Source organism: Dromiciops gliroides, chromosome 2 (assembly GCF_019393635.1).
Source record: "Dromiciops gliroides isolate mDroGli1 chromosome 2, mDroGli1.pri, whole genome shotgun sequence".
In the NCBI taxonomy this organism is placed as follows: Eukaryota; Metazoa; Chordata; class Mammalia; order Microbiotheria; family Microbiotheriidae; genus Dromiciops; species Dromiciops gliroides.
Genome location: NC_057862.1, coordinates 396,245,236 through 396,266,638, shown reverse-complemented (window position 1 = coordinate 396,266,638; position 21,403 = coordinate 396,245,236). Strand labels below are relative to the sequence as shown.

At 42.9% G+C, this 21,403-nt stretch overlaps 2 protein-coding genes across 4 annotated transcripts in view; one reads left to right on the top strand and one right to left on the bottom strand.

The window, feature by feature from the left end:
* Nucleotides 1–3,015, top strand: part of SLC12A5 (solute carrier family 12 member 5) — a 35,146-nt gene extending 32,131 nt beyond the window's left edge. Inside the window, exon 26 of the mRNA XM_043985925.1 lies at nucleotides 103–3,015. Coding sequence (XP_043841860.1) covers nucleotides 103–194 — 92 coding nt within the window. The 3' untranslated portion in view covers nucleotides 195–3,015. The remainder of the gene's footprint in view (nucleotides 1–102) is intronic.
* Nucleotides 3,016–3,018: 3 nt separating this feature from the next.
* NCOA5 (nuclear receptor coactivator 5) overlaps nucleotides 3,019–21,403 on the bottom strand; it is a 32,019-nt gene continuing 13,634 nt past the window's right edge. For 2 of the 3 annotated variants that reach the window (XM_043985926.1, XM_043985928.1), the window contains 6 exons: nucleotides 13,147–13,542; nucleotides 12,228–12,364; nucleotides 11,608–11,734; nucleotides 10,249–10,448; nucleotides 7,178–7,507; nucleotides 3,019–6,323 (listed from right to left, as the gene is read on the bottom strand). In XM_043985926.1, coding sequence (XP_043841861.1) covers nucleotides 5,710–6,323; nucleotides 7,178–7,507; nucleotides 10,249–10,448; nucleotides 11,608–11,734; nucleotides 12,228–12,364; nucleotides 13,147–13,542 — 1,804 coding nt within the window. In that variant the 3' untranslated portion in view covers nucleotides 3,019–5,709. The remainder of the gene's footprint in view (nucleotides 6,324–7,177; nucleotides 7,508–10,248; nucleotides 10,449–11,607; nucleotides 11,735–12,227; nucleotides 12,365–13,146; nucleotides 13,543–21,403) is intronic. The other variant, XM_043985927.1, reaches the window with a different exon arrangement.

Sequence of the window (21,403 nt, the reverse complement as noted above, 5' to 3'; positions counted from 1 at the left end):
TCTGGGAGAGCAGGTGGAGAGTGAAGGGATTGATGATGTGGGAGGGACCTGGCTCTCTAAATGTCCCTCGTCGGCCTTTCTCCTTGACGAATCTGCCCACAGACATGGAGTTCCTCGAGGTCCTCACAGAGCACCTGGACCGGGTGATGCTAGTGCGCGGTGGTGGACGTGAGGTCATCACCATCTACTCCTGAGAGCGGGAACGCCCTCCCGGGCTCTTGGGCCCAGTTGCCCTGGACCATTGGATCTCCGTCTGCGCCGTCCCTGCCGCCACCGCCGTTTACATAGACTCCCTTTCCCTGCCCGCGCCCCAAGCTCCCTCTCGCTGCCCAGCCCCTGGACGCAGGACTCTGAACCCAGGAGCCTTGGCTCTCCCTGAAGGACTCGACTTGCTTCCAGCTTCCTCTTATCTGGGGCTGGGCCCCGAGAGACAGATTGAGCCTGCCCCTCTCCCCATTTTTATATCTCTGCCCCTGCCCAGACTAAAGAGACGCTGAAGCTCCGGGGACAAGAAGGAATCGGCTGTGCTGCTTGGACTGGGTGGAGGCTACTACTTCCCTTGCGCCACTGCACTGGGAGCTGGGAGCCACAGGGCAGGTCTTGGCACACCTTCGACGGCGCAAGCTAGTCCCTGGGCCAGGAGTCTCCGTCCCTGAGTCTCAGCTTTACCCCTCCTTCTTCATCCGGAGAAATCATCGGAGCAAGCCAACGGCCAGCCAGAGCTGCGACCTCTCCGTGCCCCCACAGCCTTCTTGAGAATCTCCGGAACCTATAGGACAAGACAGTACCGGGGGTCTGGAGCGGGGCTGGGGCCGAGTCGGCCCCTGTACATAGTATACAGGAGACAGTCCGTGTATTTTTAACGTGACCATATTTATGTGACTAGAAGCGCAATGAACTTAACTCCTCCACGCCAGCACTGAGCTTGCCTACTGGAGAGGCTGCGCTCCAGGTCGGGGGCAAGGAGAGGAGGCAGAGGACGGGATGTAACCCGGAACCAGGAGGTTGGGATTATATAGATCTCCAAGTGTTTAAGCTCAAACAGTCGAGGAAGTAGCTCCGGCTATTAGGTATTAGTGGATCTCCCTGGCGACCCCGTCCCTTCTCCATTTCCTTTTCCCTTTTAGCTCTTTTCTCCCACCTCGCTGCGTCACTCAGCTTTCAAAATGTAATCAGGGAAGAGAAGTCTCCAACTTTTTTTGGATTCATCTCACTGCGGATTTGAGCTTCCACTACGGCTGCAGGTGCTGAGATGCGTGCACTATTAGTCCTTCCCTTCTTTCTCGACTTCTTGTGCCCTGGGGCTGGGGCCTTTTAGGGGTTAGAGTGCTTCCCTCCCAGTGGAGGGCCCTATGCACTTGGGCAAGAGCTGTAGTCCCCACTCTCGCGTCCCGGTGCCTTCACCTGGAAAGCAGTAGCCCGGGCAGTCCCGCTGGTTCCTTGCTTGTCCCCTGCCCTCAACTCCCGCCTCCACTTCCTGGCTCCTCGCCAAAGACTTGCCCGCGCCTGGCCAGTGCGGCCTCCTACGCGTCCGCCCCAGTGCTTCTCTTCCTAACCCTACTCCCATCCGACTATTCCTTTCCGGCTAAATTTTCAGAATAAATGCCGGCGGACTTGCCCCAAGCAGATTCAGGGATGTGGGATCGCTTCCTTCTTGGGAAGTTGATGGGGTAGGGGCGTCAGGTTTCTGCCCGAGGGGAAGACGTGCATACAGTCTCTCCCTAGCTTCCAGATTTAGTGCCAGCACCCGTCTCCGGATCATCAGGTTCTTGTCGGGAGAACACGAACCTGCTCGATCCCTGATACAGGTAGTTTGGGCAGCGGACCTCGGGGCCAAGTGCTCTCTCCTCCCGCATGACTTCCACTTTCACAGGGAGGAAGAAGGTAGGAGGCCTGAATGTGCTCTTGGCTCTGGAATTTCACTTGTTTCTTGCCCAGACACCCGAAATTATTCCCCTCTTGGCGCTTGTGCCTCATCCACAACCTTAACCACTCTTCCAGCCCTTTCTGTCCTCACCTGTTATCAGAGATGGAGCTGTGGTTCTGTGAGACCTGACCCTGCTAGCCACCCTTCCTCATACCTCCACCCCAGAGAGCGCCCATTTGAACAGAAGGCACTGCATGTTTGTCTGGTTCTGCTCCTGCACGATGACTTCTGTGACTGCAGTGCCTCCCCATCCCAGGAGCACATGTCTCCCCATTCCCCCCCCCCCCCCACTCCCTTTGTGAGAATACTTTTCTCTTTTGCTTGTGTGGGAGCCAGCAAGGTCTTGGAACCTAGTAAGACCATCTGAACACTACCTTTGTCTTGTTTGACCTCTCTTTCTCTCTCTTCACCCCTTGCCAGCCTGAGGCAGATTTTAGTGGGACATCAAGAGAAACATGGAGGGTGGGGGAGGTGGTTTGATCAGGAATGGAGATGCATTAGTCTCCAAGGTCAGATTTCACAAAATGACCAGGAAGCAGGAGGCCCCCACAGCTTGAAAAATATGAAGTCCTGGTCACCTTGGCTAAAGACAGCCCTAGTACAGACCAGTCCGAGAAACTGTTTGACCTTTGCCCAAGGAAGTTTGGAGGAAAAGGCAGCACCAACATCAATCAGGGCTCGAAGCCACACTGTTTAGTCCCAGACACCCCAGCTGGCAAGACCTAAGATCCCAGCAGTAAGCAGCAGCCCCATGGGTTGAGTTTCTGTGGATGACAAAAAACTCAGACCCCCGAAAATCCCCCTCCCTTTTCTGTGCTTACATGTGCAATATATTTGTTATGAATGTTCCCACAAGTCATTCATTAAATTACCTTTATAATCACTGTAGCTTGATGTTTTATGTCCATCCAAGTGACTTTTATTCTGAGTGCAATATTTCAATAGCCTTGTAGTGACTAGTATGCTTTTGTGTTTAGAGATCTCTGTGCAGGGCAATGCAAAGAAGTTTAAAGACCTTGTAAATAGGACAGATTGCAAACCAAAACCAGAGTATTTATTATTCTTATTCTTGGGCTTGCCTTTAATTTTCTGTGCAAGTGTTTGGGTATTCAGCATTCCTTCTCAGTATTTATCTTTGTGTTTTTTTTGTGCCAATATTAAAAGGGAGGGGTTGGTTCTCTCTTCAATTGTTGAATGCTCCTGTTTAATGCTTTATAGCTTTTACTGTATTAATTTTTTAGACTCTTGTCTGCACAAAATGCAATAAAAAGAATTTTATTACACCCTTCATGGCCTGCAGTGTCTCAAGTTGATATTGGAAAGAAACAGGAATGGGGCAATGGTATTCAGGGCAATATTGTTTTCTTTAAGGGTGCAGACTTTCATAATGACATGGGCTTCACAGGATCTGAAAGGCCCAGGCCTAGTTCCCTTGCCCAAAGTTGGGCTGTCTTTCTTCTCTGGATACTTGACTATCTTGCCAGTCTAGATCCGGTTGGACAAAGAATAAAAGCAGCAAAGAAATGAATGTGATATAGTGGAAAGAGCATTTGACTGGAAGTTGGGAGATCTGGACTGGAATTTTTACTCTAAACTAGTAAAAACTGAATTAGGTTTACAGACCTAGGCAAGTCCCTTCCCCCCATTTAAGCCTCAGTTTCCTCCTTCATAAGATGAAGGGGCTGGATCACATTGTCTCTAAAGTGCCTTTCAGCTCAAGATTCTATTAGCTGGGGCAGCTAGGTGGCGTAGTGGATAAAGCACTGGCCTTGGATTAAGGAATACCCGAGTTCAAATCCAGCCTCAGACATTTGACACTTAACTAGCTGTGTGACCCTGGGCAAGTCACTTAACCCTCATTGCCCTGCAAAAATTAAAAAAAAAAAGATTCTATTAGCTGCTTTCTGAGTGGTAGGAATGGAATGGTAAAGTTGTTTAGACAGGTAAGAAATCTGGGCACTGGAAACGCCTTTCCTTAATCATTATAAAGAATAGGGAATCACAAAGTCCAAAATTCTTTTCCTAGCACAAAAGGATGTGAGTAGAATCTGTATGGAATCATGTAGAAGAAACTCTAGTTGAAATAAGTGTTTTAAGCATAAAATATAATTATCCAGCAGGGGTTTGATACAAGTAGTTATTAAGAGTTTATCACTAGGTGAACTGCACCAGAAAAGGTTACAAAAATGTCTGGGGTAGTCCCCTGCCAAAGTTAGCAGCTGACCCTGTATGGATGGGTAGATTGGTTGGCTGGGTAGCTTAAAGGCAGCATTTAGGGTAAGGATAATATGAAATGCAACAGTTGAAGCCATTTAATAAGTGATACCATTATTTGACTCCAAGGTGGGATGTCCCAGAGAGGTCCATTTCAGATATTCAGACTGAAAACCATCCAATAGGACAGACAACGGTTTTCACATTTTTTCTTCTTTAATTAAAAAGTAATATTCTTATCTTATTAACAACACAAGAGTTTCAAAGAGAAAAAAACACACTATATAACACAAACAGGTTGGAACATAAAAAAGCTGCCACCTAAGGGACCTTGAGTTTTCTAAACCATGTTCAAACAGCTGCAGGCCCTGGCACAGCTAGAGGCCCAACCTCTTGGCTGTCCCAAGCCCCAGAGGCTTTGGCTCAAAGGGGTGGAATGAGCATGTCCCCAAGGAAAGAGCAGCTTCCTTTGGCGCCAACAGAGAGCAGAAGCCAGATGCTCTCCTACCAACAATTTCATTCAGGCTCAAAACTTGGGAATGAAGGTTGGGTGTCCATACCTAAGATGCACTGCAGCTGCTAGAACATCTGCCCTCAAATTATCCCTTGCCCACAACTCCTCTCCTCAAAAAAAACCAAACAAGTGGGTTGAGATGAACAGTCTGTTGTTCAAGCTAATTGCTCAAAAAACAAAAAAACAAAACATCTCTTGAGAAAACGGAATCCTAGGGCCAGGTTCTACAGTCACATTTGCTTATGTTATAGGCTCCTTACCATCCTCCACCTGAAACCACCTGTGGGAGAGCTACTGGGCCAATCACAGGAGGAGAACCTGAGGATGGACATACGATCTGGGCTAAATTGTTAGTGAGTGGAGCTATTTGGTTGGTGGGGATGGTTAAGTTAAATGCAAAAACCCTGAATAGTTTTCATGGCTATACTGTAGCCAATTCCTTCTCCAAATTCTGGGGGAGGATTTTATTAAACCCCAAATTGGCCCCTGTCCTCTTAGCTTTTGCCTCTTTTTCTGGAAGAAGGCGACTTCAGTGACAATGTGACTACTCAAACCCAGTTTGCCAACTGCTATTTGATTCCCTCCTGAGTAGGTTTTGCAGAATATAGGTTTATGCTGTGTTAAACTGGCAAGCTTTCCTTTCAATGCTGCTGCCTCCCAAGGAGGCTGGTGGCTGTTTGAATGAGCAGAAGCAATGGCTCTGGACCACGATAAATAAGTGGGGCAGAAACTTATTTCAGCTGCCCTAAGGGCAGGCCAAACCAGGCCTCAGCTTATTCAATCCCCTAAACCTAAGGAATGCCCAATTGTCAATTCAGCTCAGACACCTATGCTCTGCTCCATAAATCTTGGAGCCTATCAAACTCTGCCTATAAAGGGAGAGCAGTAACAAAGCTGGGTGTAGGAAGGAAAGGTGGTGATGTAGGCTCGTGACATTCAATATGGATGTGGTCAGGTAGACAGAACACCCTGGGAAAAAACTCTTAAGAATGTGGTAAATAGGTGGAGGAGGGAGGAGTGGGGATGAAGAGAGGGTGCGATCTATAACTTAGCATCAGTAATGCCTCTGGTAGGATCCCAGAGGGCCTTGGGATCGTCCCACCTGTGCTGTGGTTTGACTCACCAGGTGAGAGAGGGCAGGGCCACTCTGGATCAGGGTGTCCAGGGCTTTCTGTACACTTGGATTATCAAAGTTGATATATGTGGAGGACGCTGGCCTTTGGCCAGCAACATTGCTTGCAGGTGCCAGTCGACTGGAGGACTGGCTGAAGAGCCCTTGAGATGGAGCCCCGGGCCTGGGGCCTACGTTGCAGGCAGAGCCTCCCTGTCCCAAGATACTTGGAGGCTGGTTGCTTGAGGCCTGTGATCTCTGATGAGACTGGTTAGACATGGTGGCAAAATTCTGGTTCTGTGTGCCTGTTGGGGGAGCTGTGGCAGGGGTAGGACTGCTGTTGGCCACAACAGCTGCTGCAGCAGTGGCGGCACCACTATTAAAGAGGCTGAGGATTTTGGCCTGAAGCTCCTGCTGTGGGGTGGGGGCTGATGCTGGAGCTGGTGTAGCCGGAGGGAGTGCCTGACTGCTCTGGAGAGGCTGGGGGCTAGGCAGGCTGGACTGGGATTTCAGTGAAGTGCCCGAAGTCGCCCCAAGGGGTTGTCGGGAAATAGTAGCTGAAAAGACAGAAAACAAAGGGCTCTAGCTCAAGTCCCAGGCAAGGACGGGGTGACTAGAGGCAGAGGGAGGGGAAAGTGTGGAGTGTACTTAACATTTATATTATTCATCTACAAAGGTTATGGCTCAAGCCTCCCCAAAGTATTGGCCCACTTTGTTGCTTTTAGAAAGCACCCCCGTTCCCACAGTAAATTACTGGAGTGGACCCAAGAAGCTGACAGCCTTAGCCCCATCCTTTTTCATAGGATCACAGGATTTAAAGTTGGCAGGGACCTTAGAGATCATCTAAGTTCAACCTGCTCATTTTACAGATGAAGAAAATTGAGGTTCAGAGAAGTTAAGTAAGTGACTTGCATGAGGTCACAGAGGGAGTAAACAGAAATGGGATTCCAAACCCAGTACTCTTTCCACTACACCACATTGTCTCTTCCAAAACACAGAAAAATCAGACTTGGTCATTATGTACCAAAGCAAGCCTCTCTTTTCCATCAGAAATCTAGGTAGGTTAAATAAGGACGGTAAGGAGAGCAAGGTCAGGAGAGCAAGGTCGGCAGGAGAACCATTTACACTACAGTCACAATAATGTAAAGGTAAGCAGCCTTGAAAGCCTTCAGAACTCTGAAGGTCACTGAAGTGACCAATCATTACTTCAGAAGAACAATGGTAAAGTGTGTTTCCACTTCTTGGCAAAGACAGTGGATTAGAGGTGTGAAATGAGACACACATTTTCAGACATGGCTAATGTGTTTTGTTTTGCTTAACTACACAGGATGACCCATTCCCCCCAGCCCATCTGAGTCTGGAGATTAGCAATGCAGTCAGAACACCACCTTGGCCCTGCTGCACAGCTCACCTGGCAGAAGGTCTGTGCTGCTCCTTATAAGCCGTTCCTTCCGCTCTCGTAAATAGTTAATGATCTTATCAGTTTCTTCAGCAGTGAGGTACCTGTTATCAGCCAGTAAATTGAGGAGGCTCTGGATGGCAGGTGGGTGGCCTCCTCGCACCCCCTCCTCCATGGGGGCTGCTGCTGCTCGATCCCTTTCCTGCATAACAGCTTTGCCTGCCATCTTGGCTGCCTGCCTGGCAATTTCCTCTCGTTCCTTCTCCCGAGATTCAGTCTTGTAGCGTTCATAGTTCCTTGCTACCAACACCATGGCATCTGCTTGGGGCATGTTACGATGCTCTGTGAGAAAGAACGACACACGCACTTGAGCTATTTCCTCCTACTGACAGTTCTGAGTAGTTTCAGGGCTGGTTTCCACCTTGTCTTTCCTGACCCTAAACCAACAAGAAAGTCGTTATAGTGATGGGAAAGACAAAGAGCAAAGAGAGACCAGGAAAATGGTCAATGATAACTCAGATTGAGAATAAATACCTTTGCAAGGAACCTGGGTTTCAATACCTCTTTGGTTCAAGGGTTAATGGTAAAAGCCAAAGTTACATAAATAACTTCCTTTTCTATCCCCATTAATTTAAAAAAGATACACAGTTGTACTATCAATGAAAGGTAGTAGAAAGAAAGCAAAAGGCCTTTCCAGGGGCCAATGCATCTGCAGGGGATCAGAAGCAGAACGTTCTGTCCTTATACTCTTTGAAATATCTTTTTTTCCCTTCCTGTTCAGATGTCAGCCCCCTCCTGCCACTAGTCCATGAGTTGAGTCAAATGTCTGACTCCTTCCATTAGGACTAACAGCACTCTTAAGATTAAAATGTCAACCATACCCACTCATTCCCCCTTATGTGGCTTTGTGAGACCTAAACTGTTCCTTAGAAGGTAGGCAGAAAGACTGCAATTGCACTATTCAAATGTGCAAAAAATAAAAACAGCTTATATTTCTTGAACATTTCAGTTTACAAAGAGTTTCTTCCAGTCTATGAGGTAGGCTGGGCAGGGATTCCAAGCCAAAACATTTTTATTAAGCACCTTCTATGTGAGGGGCCATTTACCAAGTACTGGAGCTACAAAGATGCAACACAGACCCTGCTTCCAAAGAGACACACATTTTTGGATATGGTCAATATGCAAATTTGTTTTGCATGATTATGAATATTTATTAGAATAGTTTGTTTTTTCTTTTTTTTCAGTTGGCAGGGGGGAGGAGAAAAAATAGTGCTTGATAATTGGGGGAAATACTGAACAAAATTTGACTAAAAACCTATATTCTGCTCTCAAGAGGCTTCTGATCTACTGGAGGAAAAGTACAAAAATAACTGATAAAAGGCAGAGTGAGGTAAGTACAAAGGAAAAGTTCAGACGATGCCAAGGAGGTGAAAAGACAAATAACTTCTGCTTCCCTTAACCATTACACTTTTACTCACTTTCCTTGAAATATCCTTTTCCTTCTTTCCATTTATCCAAATCCCATCTTCACTGAAGACCCAGCTCTGGTTCCTACTAAGACTCCTCCTGCAGCTCCAGTTAACATCAATCTCTCTTTTTTTCTGAACTCCAATAAAGCCTATTGTCTAAATAACAGCAAACTATATTAAGTACCAAAGCACTGTGCTGGGCTAGGGGTGGGAGCGAGGGAGTAGCATTTAGATGATCCCTGCCCTCATGGATAGCAACACAGATACCATATAGTATTACATAATTACATAATACGAGTATTATGGAGCTACAAAACAAAATTCTATGTGTGCTCTGAAGGGGAAGGTTATTAGCAACTGGGAGAATGGAGGAAGGCTGAGGCCAATGAGGTTAAATGTCTTGGCTCATTCACATGGCTAATGTTGGAACGGGGTTTAAATCCCATGCTCTTCTTACTACATCATGTTGTTCAATCGTTTCAGTCATGTCTAATTCTTCATGATCCCATTTGAGGCTTTCTTGGCAGAGATACTAGAGTGGTTTGCCATTTCCTTATTCAGCTCATTTTACAGATGAGGAAACTGAGGCCAACAAGGTTAAGTGAGTTGCCCAGAGTCATACAGTTAGTGACTGGTGCCATATTTGAATTCAGGTCTTCCTGATTCCAGGCCTGGCAGTCTATCCACTGTACCAGCTAGCTACCCACTATGCCAAGCTGCCTCTTAAATATAGTCCTGTACATTATGGGGACCATTCAATCAAGGGATAAAATATCCAATCAGCTGAACTCCTTCCTGGGGACAGGCTCCTGTGAATTAATGGCATAAAGAGAAGCTATTTTGAAGGGAAGGAGAAGAGTTTTTGACTGATTTACAATAAAAGTCAGATTTAAAACAAAAACCATCAGCATACATAAAATGTCAAAGCCGTACAGGACCATCTAATACAACTATCTTACTACAAATAAGGCAAAAAGTAGGCCAGAGAAGGATGTGATCTGCCCAGAGTTACACAGTTAAGAGGCAGAGCTGGGCCCCAGATCTTTTAATTATTTCTCTTTTAAAAAATTTTTTTTATTATTATTAATTTTTTTTAGTGAGGCAATTGGCGTTAAGTGACTTGCCCAGGGTCACACAGCTAGTAAGTGTTAAGTGTCTGAGGCCGGATTTGAACTCAGGTACTCCTGACTCCAGGGCTGATGCTCTATCCACTGCGCCATCTAACTGCCCCTTAATTATTTCTCAATACCAGAAAGTTGGGTACAATGAGTCCACACTTTGGAAGTAAGGTGCAGCTTACCAAGCTGGCTGAGAGTGGTATTGTTTGCTATATCCTTTTTCCCCCTTACCAGTATCATCTAAAGGATTAGAGAATTTATGGTTGCTCTCATCCCAGATATATCATGTAATTACCTACCAAATAACTAACGTAAGGGTCTTGATGGCCATATTTCAGAATTGGAAACCATTAATAATCATTGTCCCTAAGTTCCTTTCTCTTCTACTTCTGATCCTGATTGCAAACTCTATGGAGGAATGTGGGATAAGGAACAGAGGGATAAAAGAAGTTATTCTGACTGCAACTGACCTATAACTTCTAACCAGTAGCCATACCTTGTGGAGTACCAAACATGATATTGACCGTACAGGAGCGATGAACTTGGTGCTGTTGGGTGATGACAATGGCAAAAGGAGATCCCCCCCTGCCAACATCCTCTAGGGCCTGTGTCAGTGACATCTCTGTGTTGAGAAAAATTAGGTCTACCACCATGCCTAGGTCTCGAACTTTCCTCCCCACGGACTCAGCATAGTCTCTGTGGAAATAACCACGGCCTTGGTTTAGTATGCACTCATGGCCTACAAAGGTATAAAGACTTTGCTCTTGAATTGATTGTAATTCCCATTTTACCCTCTAGGCAAACATGATTTTTTTTTTTAATGGAAAAGGGTTTCTAAAGGCCCATCTAGTTGAACCTTCTTACTTTAGACAGGGAAATGGAGGGTGTCACAAACTGAATTAGAGGCTGAGGTAGGACTCAAAGTTAAGTCTCTCATCTCCTACTCTGCCTTCCATGCTTGCCATGCACAGTTTTCTTTGGTCAAAAGAAAGCTGTCCTCACTTTGTCTCTATACCTCCTTTTCTTTGTGATGGTTCTGGCATAAATACTTTAATCTCAAACTATAAGGCAATATAAGAAGCCATTCCTTAGTACTTCATGAAAAATAACATGGCAATGACCAAATCTATATCCCACCATGCTCCTTCTTTTCAGCCCCACAGCAGACACTAAGCCTTTTGATGAGCAGAATGTTAAACAGAGGTGAGCACAGCACAGCAGTGAACTCTTTTGCTTTGGTAACACTGAAGACTAGCAGCTTTGCAAGGTCATGGCCCTTTACAAAAAGAAGTCTTTGTTCTCTGCTGAGCTCAGTGATGGATGCTCACTGAGCGAAGGATGTACTGCCTGAGCAGTGTGGCAGAATATGCTGGGGAGCTCAGGATTGGCACACCATCACCAGTACCTATATAGCCCATGTCTCTAAATAGGAGCTTAGATTTCTTCTTTTTTTTTTGTTTTTTTGTTTTTTTAGTGAGGCAATTGGGGTTAAGTGACTTGCCCAGGGTCACACAGCTAGTAAGTGTTTAAGTGTCTGAGGCCAGATTTGAACTCAGGTACTCCTGACTCCAGGGCCGGTGCTCTATCCACTGCGCCACCTAGCTGCCCCCTTTAGATTTCTTCTTTTTTTTTTTTTTTAATTTTTTTTTTTTACTGAGGCAATTTGGGGTTAAGTGACTTGCCCAGGGTCACACAACTAGTAAGTGTTAAGTGTCTGAGGCCGGATTTGAACTCAGGTACTCCTGACTCCAGGGCCGGTGCTCTATCCACTGCGCCACCTAGCTGCCCCTAGATTTCTTCTTAATGTTCAAATAACTGATCCATACTTGGAAGAAGACTCCAAAGGGCCTCTTACTTTGTCTGCTTGTTGACCACGATCACAGAGCAATCTACAGGCCTTTCAGCATCAAAACGCCTTTGGATTTCCTCAAAATACTGACGATAGAGCTCTTCTCTACGCCGCTCTTCACGCTTCAGACGCTCTGCAAGGACAGTCAAAGAATAGCTAAAAAATGACCACTAAGAGCTAGTTATGTTTACAGTTTTGTTTTTGGTTTTTTTTTGGTGGGGCAATGAGAGTCAAGTGACTCGCCCAGGGCCACACAGCCAGTTAAGTGCCAAGTGTCTGAAGCCAGACCCGAACTCAGGTCCTCCTGAAGCAGGGCTGGCACCCCATCTACTGTGCCACCCAGATGCCCCTATGTTTACATTTTAAAAAAGCATTCTACCCCCCCCCAACCCCCAATTTCAAAAAGTCTTATAACAGACGCTAAGTTACTTGTGGCCAGACACAGACATTTTTGTACTATGTATGCCAAACACCTAGAAATATATTGATTTCCTTCCCTTCTTCTCCACCTACCCCAATAGTTATTAAATTTATCATGCTGCTGAACTACTGTCACTATTTTATCCTACTCCATCTACCTAAAATGGAATAGGAATAAATTTTATTAAAGAAAACCAATATTCAACCTTTAGCCCGGGACTGACTTTCTGGGCCTGGCGGAGCTCGTCCATCAAAGTGGTCTCTGTAACGATCAAAATAAGTGTCATCCTTCCTTCTGTAATACTCTTCCATGCGTATATAACGGTCATATGATTCTTCTCTCCTGCAAGGCAAATAAATATGCACTGAGAGTTAAACAAACAAACAAGAGTAGCTGGGACACCACTGGATTTTTAAAAACAGTCTCCCCATTTGATCATACAGGTCAGAGTTCTGACAGAGCAAAGAAAGAACAGAATGCCTCTAAGTATGGCTCTCCAGTAAGAGAGACAGCTAGAAGGCACAAGGGAGAGAGATGACTGGACCTGGAGTTAGGAAGACCTGAACTCAAACCTGGACTCAGATATGAGCTGTGTGACCTTGGGCAAGGTACTCAATCTCTGTTTGCCTCAGTTTCCTCATCTGCAAAATGGGGATGATAATATCATCTTATATTCCAGGTTGTTGTGAAGATCAAATGAGATATCTGTAATGCTTCTAGCATAACTTAAAACACTATATAAAGGACTATTATTATCTGTACCACAGTCTTCTCCAATAAAAAGCAGCAATACAGATGTTACTCCTGTTTTTTTCCCCAAACTACCTACCTTCTACAATATAATCAGCCCCCAGTGTTTTTTCCACACATAAACATGAAGATGCTTCATTTCAGCCACAAGAATGTATCCTCATCAATTTACTAAGAAAGTATTCACTGAGTGCCCACCACTACAAGAGACAGTTCTTGCTTCCATAGTGGTTACAATAAACACATTATGTAAGAACAAACGTCTTTATCCACATCTTATTCCTGGTTCCTGGAGTACAAAGGCATATGTATACTGCCTCCTTAGGATTTATATAGAGTGGATCTTACCAGTATTATACAAAATTGCCACATACCTATTATAGACAGGATCTCGTGAATCCCTCACATCTTGGTATCTGTCATACATAGGGTCTCGTGGGGCATCCCGAATATTACGCAGATCTCTCATATCCCTGGGATCTCTCAGCTCTCGAGGATCTCCAAGGTCCCTGAGATCTCTTATATCCCGAGGATCCCGCATGTCTCTGGCATCTCTGGGATCCCTCATGTCTCTAGAATCCCTGGGATCCTGTATGTCTCTAGAATCCCTGGGGTCCCGCATATCTCTGGCATCCCTGGGGTCCTGTATGTCTCTGGAGTCTTGGGCATCTCGGCCATTCCTGCCATCCCTGGGTTCTCTCCTTGGGCTGCCTCGAACTGGGGACCGATCCCGTCTTGCATCCCGACCATCTCCAAAACCATATGGATCCCTGTGGGAGCAGGAAAGTACTGTGATGAAAAAGACAGCAATGACCCTTCAACTCTTATATACCTGGTATAGCCAAACTGACACCACCCAATAAAGTCTACTCTCCAAATCAGAGCAAACACACAAGAGTCACTAGGACACTGCTGGATTTTTAAAGACAGTCTCCCCATTTGATCATATATAGTCCAAAGAGTTCTGACAGAGCAAAGAAAAAACAAAATGTCCATAGGAAGGATTGTATGGCTATCTAGTAAGAACCCCACAAGGGAAAGAGAGAAAGGGACAAACTGATAAAAGAGGTCACACATTACCAAATAATGAGTTTTTATTAAAGAATATTGTGACCAACAGGCAGTGAGTGATGACTGTCTTCGGCTTTTAGAAAATTATGGCTAAAATGCCTGCCAGCATAATCAAGCTAAACTTAAAGGAAAATTGACAGTAAGGTATAATAGATCTACAAATACAGATTCTCCAGATTGCTGTAAGGTATAAACATAAATTTACGTACTGACTTAACATAGACTTGTGTAGCTTTCAGGTAAAGATTTATTATGGAGCACTATTCTCTATGTACTAATGATATTTATCATACCACACAGATCATTAGGTGACTCCAAATGGATCTTCTTTAGAAAATCCCTGGATATGCCACCACCATCTTAAGTGGAACACATCTAAAACGGAATTCATTACCTTTACTTCAAACCCACTCCTTTAATGACTTCCATTTCATTGTCCTTAGTCTTTCATTCATCAAGGCTCAAATTTCTCAGTGTCCTGTTTATTTATTTTGTTCTTCCCACTCCACATTCAGTTACTCAGTCTGATTGGTCTTTCCTTTATGATTCCTTTCTTTTTAATCCTTTCCATAGTCATCAACCTAGTTAAGGCTCTTATCTTTTCATGGTTACCCTACTGAAACAACTTCTTAACTACTTAAATCAGTTTTCATTTTCCAATTTATTATAAACATGAGACAAGATGAATCTTCTCAAAATATTATGCCTTCATATATCACACTCTATTCTACAAACCCCAAATTCTTTACCCTGATATTTAAGGACTTTTGCATTCTGGTCCCTACCTTTCTAATTTTATGGACAACTTGAAACAGTTCTGTTCATTGTTCAAACATACCATATGCATTCCTATCTCTGCCTTTTTGCTCAGGTTGTTTCCTCTATTTGGAATAATCTCTACCCCCTTTCCCTTCAATGATAGTCTCTGTCTAATTCCTGTTTTTCTTTTCAGGGTCCAGTTTAAAGTCTTATCCAACCAGTCATTAGTAATTTCTCTCTCTTCTGAATTCCTATAGTAAGATGGTGGTACTTAATCTCCATACCACTTATGGATGACCTAGCATGAGTCCTTGTATTGATATCTTTTTATTATACGAGTTCTATCTTATGTAATGGTAAGCCTTTCAAAGGCAAGAATGCCCTATTTTTTTATCCCTAGAAGAGAGCTTAGCAGGTACTTTAAAATGTGTGTTGATAACATAATAGTCTGGCAAGTAACATGAATTTCATTCCACTGATATAGACTACAGGCAAAACTAACTTAAAATACCAAATGGGATTCTAAGATAAGCACTGGTCATCCATATATTTTGAGATTTGCTAGTATTTCTATATTAACCTGTTAATGGAAAAATAAGAACAGAATATTAGGGTATTTAAATGAGGAAAAGTAAACATGAATTTGGGTTTTTTACAGAATACTTTTTTTCTCTCTCTCAAGTTTCTTGCCCCTATCTATTCTCTATCAGTCCAGGCAGCTCTCACATTTTGTTGTGTAGTACTGATGAACAAAATGTGGGCAAACACTCAGGGCCCAGTGGGAAGAAGCAATTGCAGAGTGTTTTGAAGCCATTATGGATTGGAGGATAAACCCACCCTGGGGAGTGTTTGCAAGCAGTCATTAGAGTTGGCAACAGCTCTCAGTGTTCCCGGCTGGCTCCCAGGACTCAGAGAGATCACTAACCTGACAGACCACAGACCACAGACACACATATCCAACATATACAGAGCCAGCCAGCCAGCCAATCAGCTTTAAGGCTCAGAAAGGCCTGGGGGAAGGGTAAAATTTCCATATTTTCACAGTATAAGTGCAAATAACTTTAGGAAAAAGAAAAAAACTTCACATTAAATTGTCTTTATCTTGATTCCAAAGAAAAACCTCACTTACCTGTTAAATCTCCTTCTCTGGAGGCTGACTTTTAGCCTAGATTCCCAAATAATGGGTTCAGGCTTCCAGTTTATGACAGATAAGACCTCCCCTTAGCACAAGAGTTTTTAAAGTCCATCTGAAACAACCCTCTAATGCTTCCCTCAATTATTTGCTGAGTAAAAAGGCAGAAAAGTTAATAGTCACAGCAGAAAGATAGGAAATAGGAAAAGGAGCAGTGGGGGGTAATGGAAGGGAAGATATTACTCTAAAATGAAAAGGCAAGTCATTTTCTTTCCTTTGGAAGATGAATAGCATGCAAGATTGCTCTTCATACAGGGACAAAAAAGCTTTAGCTTCACTTTAAAAACCAAACAAAAAAGAAACCCAGAACAAAATGGCCCCTGCTGCCACCCCCTACATCTTACTCAAAACAAGAACACTAGTAACAATAAGAAAGTACAATGTGCAGGATATTCAAAGTGCCACCAGACTACAATCTGTGTGTGAGACTTGACCTTAGATAACAAGTGGTTCAAAAGCAGGTTTCTTAAGCATAATAAGGTTCACAACATCATCCCATGACACTAGAGGTGTTTCAGTAAAAGAAACAAATGCATTACCTCCTCAGGTACCAGGTTATTAGAGGCTAAAGAGAGACCAGTGACTACAGACTTTCAGGGTTGAAACCTACAGACCAGATATAAACAGGTTAAAAAAAATCACTCCCAAAATTATGACCCAAATTCTCTACTACTCAAAATAAAACCAACAGTTTTTACCCAAGGGAAGCTGTCAGGTCTACTGTGGAGGAGTGGGACAGATATAAGAGAAACCCAGACCGTCAGTCTAAGCTGTTTCTTTTTGAATTGGTAGGTATTTTCCATTTCATTTTGCATTTTCCATTGAGGTGCTTAAAGGCCCAGAATATAAAGGGAAGCACTGATTGATGATTCTGGGCATGCTATTTGGATCTTCTTTTTGTTGAGAAATGAACTGATGTCTCAGAACTAGGATACTGCAACAAGGCCTTGTGTATAATATGCAGAAAGGTTTCTGGTTCTTCATCCTTTTGGAAGAAGAGGGAGGGGCTGGAGCCAATGTCTTCTTTAATACTTACTGCTCACCATCTTATGTAACGTGTTCCTTTGCTTTGGGAAACTGGCTTTTCTTTCCCTGCCCTACTCCTCAAGAGAATTCTCCTTTGTCAGTTATTCCAACTTCTTCTCCATCACCTGTAAATACAACTTTCAGAATGGCTGTCTTCTGTGTGAGAGTTTGGTTATTTGTCACAGGGTTACATGATTCCATTAGAAGCCAGGAATATGGATACGCACATGGTTTTAACAAGTTGCAAATCAAGTCACAAGTATGCTGGTTTTCTCTCTGGAGAGAAAACTGGTCTTCAGGTATTAATTTAAAATCTCTTGTTCTCTTAACTGGAGTTATCTCTCACTCTGGATATAGGTGGCATTTACAGAGAATTGACTGCTCTGTGAAAGTACTATTGGACAGAGGATAGCACACCAGGAGTAAAGAACCATGAAGAGTACCCATAGATATGGCTGTCTCACACTCAAGGAGCTGGTGGTAATGAAATACAGGAGTCTCCATCAGTCTATATAAGCTGGCGCTCTGCTGAAAGACAACTTCAAGCTCCATATTCTTGATGATGGATGGATTCAACATGTTTTCCAAAATTTAAGATGAAGTAGCAGAGAGAAAATAATCCAAACATGAAATTAAGGATAATTTTGTTCTTTCTTCTTCTGGTAATATGGAAATGCTTAGGAACTATGGAGTGTACCTGATATCCTTAGAGTCTTTGCCTTTGTCTTGCATTTTCAGGGAGTTAATGCCTAATCCTTGGAGTTTAGCATCACTATTTGACACCTTATCACTCATGATAAAATGTGCTAAATCCCAAAATGGCCTAGATCTGGAAGAGCCCAATGATTCAGCGATGATTGGGCTCTCACTTGAATTTATTCCAAAGCATTATTCCTCATGCAGTATGGAGTCATCTGAAGTTGTAGCTTCCCAGTCAAGATGATTAGAATACACCTTAACAGAGGGCAACATGTACCTATGACTCACTCAGCAGATATTACTTAACGGAAAATGAGCTAGCAGATGTCCAGCCCACCTTAGATATTTGAAGCGGCGACAATCCTATGAAAGCTTTTATGATTACTAGAGTTTATTTCACCATTTCCAAGAAAACATAGTAATCTTACAAAACAAAGATGCTCTGACACTTAATTATCATTTTTCTTATTAAAAATGAGAAAGAACGAAGTCCCAACCTAAACAAATACTCTTGTTCAGCAGAAGGAGAAAATGGTGTGCCCCCTTTTTTTTTAATGATATCAAGGAGAAGGGATCCTGAGGCACATAAAATCTATGTGAGCACCAACTGTACCTGTCAACATTTCAGTGTCTTCCGTGGTAACTGGGCTTTGGTTGGAAGAAGGCATTTGAAGCAGGGATGATACCTGATCTCACCTCCAAGATAAGTAACAAAATCTTTTGTGAGACTAACTATGCACTAGAAATATTACTATAAAATTCTATCTGTCCAGAACTCTTGTTTTTGGGATAATGACTGACCCAATGATTTAGAGGTTCTATTTCGAATACATTCCTTTATCTGTTTAGGTTTGGAGACCACATTATTAGTTAAAGGGGAAGCTTTATTATTCTTTGATATTGGCATTCACTTTTCTTTTTCTTTTTGGATATTATGTTCAAAAAGAATTTTAGTGAATAAACACATTCCTCTTTTTCTTTTCTTTTCTTTTTTTTTTGCAGCAAATCAGCATGACTATTTAGAAATGCATCATGTTATGACAGCCTGCTGGGGAACCCAGTGAGCAACATATTACCAAGAGGAAGACTGATTCTTAATGGAATCTGAATTAGCCCAGTTGTCCCTACTGTTTACTGTAATAAAACAGCAGGCCAATTCCTACTGTTACCTCACCCTTGAAACCTCATCTAAAACTCATTTCTTAGGAAGGTGACATTAAGAGAAATATAGTAGTGATGTACATGGATACACACTTATATTTGGTAAAGGCACTAGGGTTAATTTTAAAAAGCGGTTTCCAAATAACATTGCTTATATTTTTGGTTATTTTAAAAAGATGTAAAGTTATTTTCTCTCTGTTGATGATGGTACATTTAAGGCTAGGATAAAAATGCATCTTTTTCATTAATATTTTGGTGGAAGTATTTTGACCTGTGTAGTTATTTCCCTGACACAGCCAATGTTTGTGGACTATTTACCATCAATGGGAAACAATAGAAGCATTTGGTTAAACATTCATTAACAACTTTAATACCTAGCATCCCTCTCAAACCATATTAACAGGAAGCACATTGTCTTCTGCCATGTCCCTTATTGTTTTGTTTTGTAGGTGACACACACAGAACCCATCACAGTGATTATAAGTATCACTTAGGGAGGAAAGGAAGGGAATCATATCTCCTTGTGACGCAGTGTGAATATTATCTGTAGTGTAATCAGTGATATTAAAAGGGAGGAACAGTGGATTTCCTCTGTAAGCTACTCTGGTCAGGAACATAAGCTGTATCCATTAGTATTTCTTGAAAAATGGATACACATCATATCCACTTTCAATTTATCTGGCAACCACATACTCAATTTCCAAGTAACTCCTTAGTTTTACCACACACAGATAGGATATACTCTGTATCCACTTGTATGCCAGAGAAAAACAAGAGACAGGTTTAATTTCCAAGTTTACTTGGGTTATAACATACATCAGGAAGAAAACAGATATGCCTACCTAACATTTGCAGCACAACTACAGAGGTAGGAAGTATGAAGGAGAACAGACAAACTGGATTTACTGAAGTTCAGCTGAGGTTTTGCAGGGATCTCAGAACACCTAAAATTTTATTTGTATTCTCTAAGATACACAGAAAAGATACACAGTATACACCATTCATTCATTCATTTACAAGCATTTATTAAGTGCCTACTATGTGCTAGATATTGTTATGCACTGGGAAAATAAAGACAAAAACAAGAATTTCTGCTTTCAAGCTTACATTCAATGGGTAGGGTGGAACAAGTAGATTCAGAAAAATAAATATATACATAAAGTAATTCCTGGGGGAGGACAGTGGCAACTTGAGGTGGGGGTAACCAGGCCAAGCTTCTTAAAGAAGTGGAATTTGAGCTGAGTTTTGAAGGAAGGTAGAAACAAGGTAGAGTTTAGAGTGTATTCTTTTTTTTTTTTAGTGAGGCAATTGGGGCCAAGTGACTTGCCCAGGGTCACCCAGCCAGTAAGTGTTAAGTGTCTGAGGCCTAGAGTGTATTCTTGACAGTGAGAACTGTCTTTGCAAAAGGCATGGGGGCAGGTACATGCTGTGTACAAGGGACACCAAGCAGGCTAGGTTGGTCAGAACATAAGAGTATATGAAAGAGAGCAATGCGCACTGAGCCTAGAAAGCCTAAACCATGATATGAGGGACTTTCAAAGTTAAATAATGGACTTTTTGTCATCCTAGAAGGAAGTTGGAGTCATTGGAGCTTCTTGAACAGGGTATTGATGTGGTCAGACTTGTACTTTAGAAATATCACTTTGGTAGCAGAGGGCAGATTAGAAAGGGGAGAGACTGGAGGTTGGGAGACCAATTAGGAGATTATTGCAATAGCTCAGAGGTGAGGGCATAAGGATCTAAACTAAGTTGGTAGCTCTATGCATGGAGAGAAATGGGACAGAATGGGAGGAATAAAAATAAGATTATGGATATAGAATTTAAAAGAAATGGCAACAGCATGGCTGTGAGGGAAAGTAAGCAGGTGACGGTGAGTCTGAAGTTTTGAACTTGCGTGACTGAAAGGACAGTGGCACTGTCAACAGAAGCGGGGAAGCTAGGAAGAGGGAAGGGTATGTGGGAAAAGTTAACAAATTCTGTTTGAGACATGGAGTTGGAAATGCCTTTGGGATATCTAGCTGGAGATGTCAAAAAAGCAGTTGGTGGTGCAGGACCAAAGTTCAGAAGACATAGTGGGGTTGAATATATAGCTTTGGATGTTTTCTATATAGTGATTACAATTGAACCCATAGGAGCTGATGAGATTACCAAGAAAGTGAGTATGGAGAGAGAAGTGGGCCCAAGAAAGTGCCCTGGGGTACACAGCACAGGACATAGAACAAAGATAAGATAATGATTCATCAAAGAGAGTGAGAACAAGCAGTCAAACAGATAGGAGGAGAACCAGGGGATAGCATTGTCTCAAAACCCATGGAAGGGTAAGTGTGTATAGTTTAATGTTGAAGAAAGGTTAAGAAGGATAAGAACTGAATGCCACTGGATTTGGCAATTAAAAAATGATTGGTAACTTCAAAGGAGAAGTTTCCATTGAGCAATGAGGCTGGAAGGTGGATCACAACAGGTTGAAAGGCAATGAAGTAATAAAATGTAGACAATGAATTTACAGGTTTTGTTTTTTAAATAGGAGTTTGAGTATAAAAAGGAAAAACATAGGATGATAGTTTGAGGAGATGGTAGGATCAAACAAAGGCACAAATGGATAAGGAGAAACTGAAGATTAGGAAGACACAAAGGATGATAGAAAGGGCAAGCTCCTGGAGGAGGAAGGGGATGTGATCAAGGGTAGAAATAGTGGGGCTGGCATTTGCTAGGAAAAAGACTAC